At 64.4% G+C, this 10,820-nt stretch overlaps 7 protein-coding genes across 7 annotated transcripts in view; 4 read left to right on the forward strand and 3 right to left on the reverse strand.

Annotated features, from left to right (window-relative positions):
- Positions 1-84: 84 nt before the first annotated feature.
- On the reverse strand, positions 85-1,606 carry F751_6070 (Siroheme synthase; the record flags this gene model as incomplete). Its single annotated transcript, XM_011402164.1, has 3 exons — positions 85-656; positions 839-1,195; positions 1,402-1,606. 3 exons carry the CDS (start codon positions 1,604-1,606, stop codon positions 85-87), a joined length of 1,134 nt encoding a protein of 377 aa, XP_011400466.1.
- Positions 1,607-2,333: 727 nt separating this feature from the next.
- On the forward strand, positions 2,334-3,511 carry F751_6071 (Kynurenine/alpha-aminoadipate aminotransferase, mitochondrial; the record flags this gene model as incomplete). The annotated part of the gene is made up of 3 exons (XM_011402165.1): positions 2,334-2,437; positions 2,573-2,811; positions 3,099-3,511. The coding sequence occupies 3 exons, from the start codon at positions 2,334-2,336 to the stop codon at positions 3,509-3,511; spliced, it is 756 nt and encodes a 251-aa protein (XP_011400467.1).
- Positions 3,512-4,114: 603 nt separating this feature from the next.
- F751_6072 (Ribosomal RNA small subunit methyltransferase B) lies at positions 4,115-5,026 on the forward strand (the record flags this gene model as incomplete). The annotated part of the gene is made up of 3 exons (XM_011402166.1): positions 4,115-4,297; positions 4,394-4,549; positions 4,748-5,026. 3 exons carry the CDS (start codon positions 4,115-4,117, stop codon positions 5,024-5,026), a joined length of 618 nt encoding a protein of 205 aa, XP_011400468.1.
- Positions 5,027-5,457: 431 nt separating this feature from the next.
- On the reverse strand, positions 5,458-6,540 carry F751_6073 (Malignant T-cell-amplified sequence 1; the record flags this gene model as incomplete). Its single annotated transcript, XM_011402167.1, has 4 exons — positions 5,458-5,541; positions 5,816-6,116; positions 6,235-6,325; positions 6,450-6,540. 4 exons carry the CDS (start codon positions 6,538-6,540, stop codon positions 5,458-5,460), a joined length of 567 nt encoding a protein of 188 aa, XP_011400469.1.
- Positions 6,541-6,928: 388 nt separating this feature from the next.
- Positions 6,929-7,706, forward strand: F751_6074 (hypothetical protein; the record flags this gene model as incomplete). The annotated part of the gene is made up of 3 exons (XM_011402168.1): positions 6,929-7,080; positions 7,289-7,421; positions 7,596-7,706. The coding sequence occupies 3 exons, from the start codon at positions 6,929-6,931 to the stop codon at positions 7,704-7,706; spliced, it is 396 nt and encodes a 131-aa protein (XP_011400470.1).
- A 322-nt stretch (positions 7,707-8,028) lies between these two features.
- On the reverse strand, positions 8,029-9,101 carry F751_6075 (hypothetical protein; the record flags this gene model as incomplete). The annotated part of the gene is made up of 3 exons (XM_011402169.1): positions 8,029-8,159; positions 8,382-8,790; positions 8,919-9,101. 3 exons carry the CDS (start codon positions 9,099-9,101, stop codon positions 8,029-8,031), a joined length of 723 nt encoding a protein of 240 aa, XP_011400471.1.
- Positions 9,102-10,162: 1,061 nt separating this feature from the next.
- Positions 10,163-10,820, forward strand: part of F751_6076 (RNA polymerase II-associated factor 1-like protein) — a gene marked incomplete at both ends in the record, with an annotated part of 3,462 nt that continues 2,804 nt past the window's right edge. Inside the window, 3 exons of the mRNA XM_011402170.1 lie at positions 10,163-10,177; positions 10,289-10,390; positions 10,523-10,729. Of these exons, the coding sequence (XP_011400472.1) occupies positions 10,163-10,177; positions 10,289-10,390; positions 10,523-10,729 (324 nt within the window). The remainder of the gene's footprint in view (positions 10,178-10,288; positions 10,391-10,522; positions 10,730-10,820) is intronic.

Raw genomic sequence — 10,820 nt, forward strand, 5'->3', positions numbered from 1 at the left:
TGAACCTTGAAATAGCTCAAGAAGCACAGCATTCGTTCGGTCTCTGCATCCCAAGGGTGCAGCATGATAACCCCGGCGTTAACCTCATCGCCGCGCCTGGGCCCTGCTCTCTGCCTCCTTCAGTACCTCGTCGCACCAAGACTTTTCCTCCCCCAGCCCTGCTGCCGACCCTCTCTCGGCTCCGCTGCCATTGGCTTGCTGAAAGCTGCCGCGCGCCCCCGACCCCAGGCCCGCGACCATGGCCACGCCGCCGTCCGCACGGCACGCCGCCTGCCACCCCGGCGCCAGGCTGACCACCCGCCCGATGACCAGCAGCGTGGGCGAGGCCAGGCCCGCACTCGTCACGGCGTCCGGCAGCGTGCGCAGCGTGCCGAACACGGCGCGCTGACCTGGCGTAGTCCCGCGCTCCACCGCCGCGGCGGGCGTGTGCTGACTCAGACCCCGTACTGCTAGCGCGGCGGCCAGCTCTCTCAGCGTGCCCAGGCCCATGTACACCACCAGGGTGGCGTCGGGGTCAGCGGCGGCCTCGCTCAGCCCGCCCTCGATGCTGCCCCCCTCGCGCGCGTGGCCGGTCAGGTACTTGACCCCGGTGGCCAGGCCCCGGTGGGTCAGGGGGATGCCCAGGTCTGCCGCGATGCCCGCCGCCGCCGTGATACCTGGGGATGGTGAGGGGGTGAAGGCATGGTATGAGGACTTGCAGGGTTGAGGGAGGGCAAGACCGAGAGGGGTCCTCCTGAGATCTGCGCTGCCCACCGCCATAAGCAGCCCGAAGGGTCTGTTCAGCCCGGCAACATGAAGGCCGTAGCAGCACCACAGTCCTGTCCCCCTCGTGACTCACCAGGGACAACGTGCACCTCTATGCCCCTGGCAGCAAGGTAGGCCACCTCCTCCCCGCCCCTGCCGAAGATGAACGGGTCGCCGCCCTTGAGTCGGACCACCTCCGCCCCCTCCCGCGCGAAAGCGGCCAGCAGATCGTGGATCTCCTCCTGGGTGCGGGTGTGGAAGCCGCGCTGCTTGCCCACATACACCGTCAGCGTGGAGGGTCCCACCAGGTCCAGGATCTCGGGCGACACCAGGCGGTCGTACAGCACGACGTCGGCGCCCTGCATCAGCCGGTGGGCCCGCAGCGTCAGGAGCTCGGGGTCCCCAGGGCCTGTGCCCACTAGGTGCACCCTGCCAGACCTGGCTACCAGCTCTGAAGAGGGAATTGTGCTTGTGAGTAAACAAAGGGGTGTGGGGCAAGGGGGTTCTGCATGTGGCAGGCATTCTCTGTGGGCACCAAGCCCGAGAGTTCTGTGTGAAGCCCTGTGCCCTGCCTTGCCATGAACCCCCCCTGCCGACCCTGTCCGCCAGCAGCATGCCGGTGTATGATATATATTCTCACAGAAGACACCGCCTCACCCGGCTTATGCTTGCGTAGGACGCGCAGGTACCCGTCCAGGAAAGAGTCATTGTCAGGCTCCGCCGCCCCACATGTTGTGGAAACTCGGCAGGCCCCACGGTGTCGACTGGAGCGCGTCCGGCGGCGCACAGCAGCCGCTGTAGACTCTAGAGATGCTTTGGAGCAGGTGGGTGGGCAGGAGGGGGTCCAGCCAGTAGTCCGCATGGTGAGGGGGGTTGGTGCGGACACCAGTGAACGCGGTCCATTCAGGGACGCAAAAGGCGACGCGTGGGACGCCATGGCGCACATTGGACTTCCGATAAATCGAGAGTCTCTCCTACGACGTTGGACGGCCCCCGGCTTTGGGCTCACATCACCCCTTTGTTCGAGCAATGGCGTCGCGCCTTGGCGTCGTTGGATCACGTGACGCCAAAAGCCTATCGCAACAAACGGGGCAAAGTCTTACCGAGGTGTGCAGATTTTAGAGGGTACGTCTTTGATGTATACGAAATGAGGCCAATGATATCTTAAATAAACTTGGAGGAACTGAGCTCCTTGGCCAACTTTCCTTCGTGCACGACTGCGGAGCACGATTGCATGAAGCCTTTCCCTGGCAAGGCGCTCCACTCAACCAGATGCCAGGCCCAGGCTTTCCAATCTGGGAGGAAGGGGAAGCCGCCGCAACCCCCTCCCTCGGCTAATGACAAGAAATGGCAGCGGTAAGCGTGGAGGGCTGGGTGGGGATGCCTCCTTTCATGCTAAAGGTGAACAATGCCGCCCCTTCGTTTGGACTTGAAGCCTACATGGGACTGCAGGTCGTCCCAAGCCGAGTGGACGATGGTCATACGCCCATGATGCATTGTACACCTATCAAATGCCGCCCCTTTTTCCCCATCAACCCACCTTCAGGGTCCTGCGGCAGTCTCGCGCCCTGCCAGCAAACCCGCGCACGATGGCGCTCACCAGACTGCTGTACCTCGAACAATCTATCGAGAAGGGGCTCAACATGCCGGCAGCGATGGACACAGACCTCCTGCCCCGCGCCTCTGATGAGCAGTGAGCAGGCGTGGCTGGATCCAACGACTCTGAGGGCTGTGTGGCTCTGGGATGGTGGTTGGGGCATCGTCATGTCAGGCCGGGCTCCCTCTTCCCTCACGCGTCCCCCTTTCCTTCCCTTCTTGTTTTCCACAGGAAGCAGGCACAGCGGGGCGCCACGGCCCTGGTGGCGGGCGTGATGCGCCAGCGCCGGCTCCTGGACCGCACCCTGGACGCGTGGCTCGACCCGGGCGTGGACCCCCAGCTGCGCTGCCTGCTGCGCCTGGCGGTGCACGAGGCGGAGCGCGGGGCCCTCCCCGACCACGCCCTGACCCACACCTACGTGGAGCTGACAAAGGGCATCCTGCACGTCGGCGCCGGGCGCCTCGTCAACGGTGCGGCGGCTGGGGTGGCGCATGTGGGTGGGAAGGGGGGGCCGATGGGCAGCGGCGACGGACTGCCTGGCGAGCTCGCCTGCGTAGGCGGCGCTGATGCAGGGCTGGTCGCTTGCGTGAACTCAAGGTGTCTGACATGCCCTCCCACTCCTCCAGGCCCTTCAAAGGTGCCCCCCCCCCCCCCCCCCCCCCCCACCCCACCGCCACCACTCCTCGTGAAGTTGTTTGTGCGAGTACCTCACCATCTAATCCAACCCCCCTTACCCCCAGGCCATGGGCTTCTACAGCAAGCACGACCCGTCTGCCGCGCAGCGCTTTGTCGCCCCCGCCATTATCGGCTTCTTCCCAAACCCACATCCGCGCCATCCAGCGCCACTACGCGGCCAAGGCCGCCGCCGTGCACGCCGCGGCGCAGCGCCACCTCGCCGGCCTTGCCGACTGGGAGCAGCCGCGGGCGGGCATGTTCCTCTGGATCACGCTGCGCGGCATCCCCGACTCGGCCCGCATCTGGGAGGCCATGCGCGAGGCCAAGGTCGTGGCGGTGCCGGGGGGCGCGTTGAACGTCAGGGCGGGAACGCCAGGGTTCGCATCCCCCGCCATGCGCATCTCCTTCTCCTACAACACGCCGGAGCAGGTGGAGGAGGGCCTGCGCCGCCTGGCGGCCGTCATCCGCTCCGAGATGGGGGGCGCGCCGGCCTGATGCGGGGGAGAGCCTGCATCGAAGGGCGCGTGCCACCCTGCACCCAAGCCCAGCTGTGCAGCTGTGCAGCGACGTGCCCGAGATCCCCCTTTTTGCCCCTCCAAAGCAAACCCCTCGAATCCCTGGCCTCATCAAACCCTCCTGTTTCTTCCTGGCGGCAGCACCAACTGTGCTTGAAGAGGGAACCCCTCCCCCCCCCCCCCCCCCCCCCCCCCAAAACCCGTAGCCGTGCTGCGGCAGTGGATACGGAGCAGGGGCAGTGCGGGGCGCCCCTCCTCGGACCCCGGCCCTCCCTCCCCCGGCCCCTCTGCGGCGGCCGCGCCAGCCCCGGGCACGCCCATCCCCCCCACGGACTCCATTGCCGACGGCCTGGCGTGCATGCACTCTCTGCCCACCTGGATGGTGGAGCGCTGGGTGGCGCGCCTGGGCGTGGCCGAGGCCTCGGAGCTGTGCCGCGCGCTCAACATAGCCGCGCCGCACGGGCTGCGCCTGGACGTGGGCGGGGGGGCGCGGGAGGCGCTGTGCGAGGAGCTGCGCGGCGCGGGCGCGGCGCTGCGCCCCGCGCGCTGGCTCCCCGACCACTTCGTGGAGGTGGCGCGCGGCATGCAGGCCGTGGTCCGCGGCGGCGCGCTGGCGAGGGGCGCCGTGGCGGTGCAGAGCGAGGCGGCGGGGGCTGCGGTCCTGCTCCTGGACGCGGCGCCGGGCGAGGCGGTGCTGGACGCGTGCGCCGCGCCGGGGACGAAGGCCATGTTCCTGGCCGCGCGCATGCGGGGCGAGGGGCGCCTGGTCGCCGCCGACGCCTCCGCCGCGCGGCTGCGGCTGGTGGGGGCCGCCGCCGCCGCGCGCGGGCTGGTGCCGCCCTTCTTCTCCACCCGTGCCGAGGGGCTGGAGGCGCTGGCGGCCGACGGGAAGCTGCGTGCCAGCTTCGACCGCGTGCTGCTGGACGCGCCGTGCTCGGGCACGGGCGTGCTGGCGCACAAGCCCGACATTCGCTGGAGGAGGAAGCCGGGGGACGTGGCGGAGCTGGTCTCGCTGCAGGTGTGTAGTTGTTGGTTTGCTTTTGCTTCACTGTTAGAGAGAGGGAAGGGCTAGGGATGCTAGTCTGGGACTGGGCTCCTCTTCTGGTGGGGCGCTGCCGAGCAGGCACCCAGGTACACCGGCCGGCAAGCGTCTCCTCCCCACAAGATCCATTCTCATCGCTGCGCCGGTCACCCCCGCGTTCTTCCTCGTCCGCAGCGCAAGCTGCTCATCGCCGCGGCCTCCCTGGTGAAGCCCGGGGGGGTCCTGGTCTACTCCACCTGCTCGCTGGAGGCAGAGGAGAATGGCGAGGCCGTGCACTGGTTCCTGACCGAGACGGCGGAGGGCCGGCGCTTCGCCGCCTGCCCCCCCGCCGAGGCGGCGCGCCTGGTACCCCGGGGCCTGCTCAACGAGCGCGGCTTCCTGGAGGCCTGGCCCCACCGGCACGGCACCGATGGCGCCTTTGCCGCGCGGTTGGAGAGGCTGCCGGAGTTGTGAGGGGTGCAGGTATGGGCAAGAGTCACTGTAATTCGTGCTCTGGAAGCATCTCATTGCCTGTTAATGAAGCTCAGGGTGTGTTTGCCTGATACTCTCAGAATGAAAGCCACAGCGAGCAGGGTGGCAGCAGTTAGGGAACGCAAAGCGATGCAGCACGGACCAGCCTGGCAGGATGGCATGTGGAAGCCAGCTCCTGATGATTAGCCGTGGCGAGGCTCTAGCTGCCATTTGCGCCAATTCCGTGGGTGGGGAGTCGAGGCATGCACCCCCCCCGGCCAGGTCGGGTCTCGTTCTCTGTCGGGCGTCACCGAGACGACCTCGGAGTCACCGCCAGGTTTTGCCTCCAAGAGAGATCAGGGCCTGTGTCACCCTCTGCATTCAGGCAGAGGATGCTCGCCTTCCTCTAAGCCCATGCTGCCTTCCCTCTACGCTCAATCAATCTTGAGGGTCTTCCAGAGCCCATCGTTTAGGTAGTGCAGATTTTCCACTCCAATCCCCTTGTTCTGCGCTCGCATCTGTGCGGATGAAGGGGCGAGGGGTGGACTGAGTGAGTGAAGGGGGGTGCATGCTGAGGTTTGGTCGCCTTTGGGACTTTGTGAGGCTGGCGGGCAAGCCGGTCCAGCTAGCTCCAAAGTAGCATACGTTTGGCGCCGCCAGCATCAAGTCGAAACCACCGTTGCCTCCCAGTTGTTGCCGGCGAATCGCGCAGCACGCAGCCTATTCATTCCAGCCCTCCCTCTCCCTGCCCATTCCCCCCTCCCAGACAGCCCTTTATTACCCCCCTCTCACCTCGGCTGTCGACATTGTGGTGTAGCCGATGGCCATGGCATGTTCCCGGCCCTCTCCATACAGGGCCACTGGGGTGCCCGCCTCCACCTCGTCGTGCATCGTTGCGCCCGGCGAGGTCAGGCCCGGGCACATGATGTTGGCCCCGCTCAGCACAAACTTGATGGCGCCCTGGTCCGCCCGCAGCCGCGGCATCATGTCCGGGTATTTGTGCAGGAGGCGCAGCGTGGGAAACCAGCCGCCATCGCGCGTGGAGAAGAAGAGGACCACCCGATCCGCCACCAGCAGCTGCACATGCTCGGGCCTGGGGCGCGGGAGGGGTCGAGCACAAAGATCAGGATTAGGATGAGGTGCTGCTCACAGGCGCCAGGCATGCGTCGTCTCCAACCAGCACCACCGCCCATTGGCCAAGTTCAACTCACAGTTTGATGAGGGTCAGCTCCTGCTTCTTGGGCAGGATGACCTCCAGCACTCCCGTCGTCTCTAGCCACGGGTACTGCTCCGCAATCTTGCCTACATGGAATGAAAGGTAGCGCGGTTGGGCGGGTGTCTGATGGCTGCAACCATTGCCGCAGGGTGCCCAAGACCAACACCAAGGGCTGTGCAACCGCACCAGGCGCCGCTCTCTACCACACACCTCGGATCGATCTCTGCACCGATGATTTTAGCTGCGAGTGACCCGAAGCCTTGTGTCCCTCCTTGCCGAACGTCTTGAAGAGCTGCGACATCACGATCCTGGGGAGTGGGTGATGCACAGCAAGTCCCTCAGTGACGTGGATCGTCAAATGCAACTCAGAGGAAATCTGTGGTGGAAAGTAGTTGCCTTGAATACTGTTGGCCCTCGTGGATCGAGAGCGATCGGCAATCTGCCAAATGGGCTTGTGCATCCTGCATGGCGCGCTGGCATGCATGGCCCGGTGGTAGAGTATTCTCTGAAGGTTCCTTCCCCTCGACATCGCAGCAGCATACTCCAGTTTGAAGACGTATGTCTCATAGACCGCTTTTGGCCCTCGATCGAAGGATATTCCTTGCACTGTAGCCTCGACACCCGAGCTGGCCGGGTCTCCGTGTCGTCCCCTAGTGCACGCTGAGGACGATCCCCAGCCTTGGCCCGAGATGGCCATGCAATTGAAACACATTGCTAAAGTATTCGTGCAGCTCAGTCCACTGTCCGGTGAGGCCAGATCGGCCAGAGAGTTCCTGGCTCGTGCCACCTCCCGCAAAGCACTGGAGTCCAACCCAGCCTGCGAGGTATCACAAGCAATCAGGTGAGACTACGCTTTATTGGAGTAAAGCATCGAATATGCACTCGGGTGGCTTGGCCTCCTATGCCCATGAGGAGTGACCTTCAGAGCTCGGCTAGTTGCCCAGCTAGGTAAAAGGCTCCTAGGCAACTGGGATCACACAGCCCAGCCATGCGTGATGCCACAGCTGCAAAAGCGCCTCACAGTGCAACTCTTGCCCACATGTATACAGATTAAATGGGGAGAACTTCGTCGAGGTGACGTACGCCAGCAAGCAGGTGGTGCGAATCTCAACCAAGGACCTCAAGATAGACGACATCATGAGCCGCATCAACGGCGTCGCCGAGGATATGGACATGCAAGAGGTACATGCCACTTGGGCAACTGGGATGTGTGCTAGGTATGCTTTCTCATGCCCCTGCCATTGGTGAGCTGACACTCTTCACGTCTCACTCACCCAAGACCCACCTGCCAGTCCCTTTGCCTGCATGGTAATAGTCAGCATCCCGACACCTCCCCCACTCCCATCCCGCACCTAGAGGCTCAAGGCAGCAGGCTTGGACGGTCAGAAAGTCATCAGCACTTGGAACTCTGGTGGAAACCGCGAGCGCGACATGGGAACAGTTTCGTTCCAGCCGCGTCAGGCCTGAATTCTTGGTGTGGACTCGGTGCAGACTGATTTCAGCAGCTGATGGAGCGGGCCACCCTATGCACCCTATTCCTCCCCTCTGTGTCAGGCTCCCTCCTTCCCTGCAGCCAGACAGCTCTGCATGCCTTGCAGGGCTGGCAACCTGAAAACTCTCTTGCAATACATTGAACTGCACGAGAAACAGATGAGGGGTGTGCGAAGTGCGAAAGGGGCGGACGCCAAGCGTCGGAGCAAGCAAAGGGTGTCAGGGGGGGGGAAGGGTACATGACAGCCAGCCTGACGTCAAGGTCGGCGAGGGGCCTGTCTGGGTGGCGTCCACGCTGTCACCCAAGCAGTGGTCCCACGCAGGGCACGAGGATGGTCATCCCCACCCCGGCCGCAAGTAGGGAGGCCGCGGCCGCCAGCTTCCTGTTGAGGGCGGCGTTTGTTCCCGAGATGGCACGAGAGGTCGCCCCTGCAATAGTTGGGTGTCGGACATGCATGTGAATGTGAGCGCCGATGATAGGATCCGATGAACAGGAGACTATGTGTCAGGGACTGGGTCAACCTCTGACACTCATTGTGTCATGGGAGCAGAGAGGCATTTGATGGTGGCACACGTCTTTCACAAACCCTCCAACCCAGAGACACAGAAGCACTCCCTGCAGCCAGGCTCTGCCAGATCCTCACAACGCACCTATGATCCCGGCGTAGGCCCCCATGGCGGTGACCGTGCCCACGAGGAAAGAAAGCATGTAGGCAGCCGCGGCCAGGCGGCTGGGCAGGGTCAGCGCCGGGATGACCACGAACAAGGCGTCTGGCTGCAGGCCATACACGATGCCCGTCACATAGGTTGCCAGCAGCGAGCCCAGGCTCTTGCTCCGCGTCGCCACCGCCACCGCCACCTCCTGCGCCTCGGTTTCCTCGGCGGTGAGGCCCCGCGCGCCCTGCGGGGGCGGCCCCGCCCCCACCCCCGGCCCCGCGCCTGCCAGGGCAGGGGCCGCCGGCTCCGGCTGGGCCAAGGAGTCGCGCAGGCCCAGCACGCCGATGATGAGGAGGGTGATGCCCACCGAGGCGCCGCCCCAGCGATCCAGAAGAGGCACTAGCTGGAGGGGTGAAGAGGAGGGGGGGGATGCATTCTTCATGTGTGTGAGTGGAAACGATCGTCGACTGGGCAGCCCGCGGCCCGTGAGACGGCCTCCCAGCGCAGCCAAGGCCCCTGGAAAGGCAGTACCTGGTCGAAGCGCTCCTTCAGCAGCACCATGCACAGGCCGAGGATGAGCTGGCCAGTGCAGTGGCCGGCGCCCCACAGGGCGCCCAGGGCGGAGGAGGCGACGGGGTGGCGGCCCACCGTGAGCGGTGTCAACGCGGCGAGGTGGTCGGCGCCCGCCAGCGTGTGCAGGAAGCCGGCCGCCATGCCGGCCCACGCGGAACCGGCGCTCGCTGTGAGCCCTGTGTGGGTGGCGGGGTGCCAGGGAGTTCAATCCTGGTACTTTGAAAATGAATGATGGGGTGAATACGAAAACCCTCGCAGTCCACCCTGGCGGTCCTCGACTGAGCCATCAGAGGAGGGTGTCCATGGTCATCCACCCCCCTCGCCCCAGCCAGCCATCACACCTGCGCCGGCAGTCGCCTTGCCCCATGCCACCGTGGACGACGCAAAGGGGAGTGCTGCAGCGGTCACAGGGAGGTGCCGGCACGCCAGGCACGCTGCCACGCCCAGCGCGATCAAAAGGCCACGATTTGGGGGAAGGGAGGTTGGGTTGGCCTGGGCCCCGCCTTCACACGTCGATGCCGGGCACCTCGTCGCTTCTCTGGAAATGGCGGTTGTGCTTCTGTATGGGCCATGTATCAAAGCATTGTGAGGCCGCGCCCGGGCCTCAGGGCGAGGCTGGGCAAGTGTTGACCGAAACTTCTGTGGCCGGCGAGGTCCAGCTGCTCGCTCGCTGGAGTACCCAGCCACGGCACCGCAACGCACATGCCTGCAGCACTGCAGGCTCATTGTGGTTAAAGACTATATATTGAAAGGATCGAATCGCACGGCCTCGCGATGTTCGCAGCGCACGGCGTGGAGGGGTGCCCAGTGACCAGCAGGGATGCTATCCCTGGGACAAGACCCACAGGACAGGAACGACTCACAGCCCCTGCGAGCCAGCCAAGCACACTCCTTGATGAATGGGTCACCGCCAAGACCTTTGTAGGCCTGTCAGCGATCACCTGCATGGACTGCTGTAAGTAATATGATCCAAGAAGTGCGTGCTGCGGGCGCAGCTCCCCCGACATGCCAGTCTGAGCGAGCGCATGAAATACTCGGGGCCCTCTGCCAAGACCACAGGGAGAGACGCTACACTTTAAGACCTCATCGGCTAAAATTGAGTTCCACGGCTTTCATTCATTCTCGTGGCCGACGATCTGTAGTGAAACACCAGACCTGGAGCGGGCGTGGGAGGGGTCCCTCCTCCCCACCCACTGGCAAGGATGCCGGCAGCCCCGGTGAGTGAAACTTGGGTGTGCTGCACGATATACAGGTTCTTATTACTCGAAGCTCAAGCGATGCCGAATGTCCATCCCTTTGCCAAGCTATCTTCTCCCTTCTCTTCACAGCCGAGCAAGGTGCCGACCATTCGGCTGAGTCGGGAGCCCAACAGGTTGACGAGGGAAACGCCTTTCAACTGCAGGATCCAGTTCCGGAATGACCTGCCTGAGGTAAGGCTCGGTTTTCGAGTGATCAGCTGCTGGCAAACATCAACCGGATGGCTTCAGAATACAGGACGCCCTGTAGCAAGGGTCCGCCATACCAGTTCACTCCCCTCTCCCTCCAACTCTGCCTTGTGTCAGATCCCGTGCGACCCCAAGCTCCTGCTCCCCGTCGTCAATGCCCGCGAACTGGCCGCATTCTCCTTGACCACCCTGGAGAAGGGCCTCAAGCGCGACATGCTCTTCGAGCCGGACCTGGGCATCCCCCTCGCCCCGCTTTCCATCCAGCGCTATGCCATCCCGGAGGGAAGCGTCCCCCTGGACCCCGCGGATGCAGCCCTCCTCGAGGTACTGTTGGCGTGGCAGGGACTGGGTGCCCATTGGGGGCAGGGCCACGTATCATTTTTGCCCTGTTCTTGGGGCCCAGTGGTCAGGACTC

Source organism: Auxenochlorella protothecoides, assembly GCF_000733215.1.
Source record: "Auxenochlorella protothecoides strain 0710 unplaced genomic scaffold scaffold81, whole genome shotgun sequence".
Taxonomy (NCBI): domain Eukaryota; kingdom Viridiplantae; phylum Chlorophyta; class Trebouxiophyceae; order Chlorellales; family Chlorellaceae; genus Auxenochlorella; species Auxenochlorella protothecoides.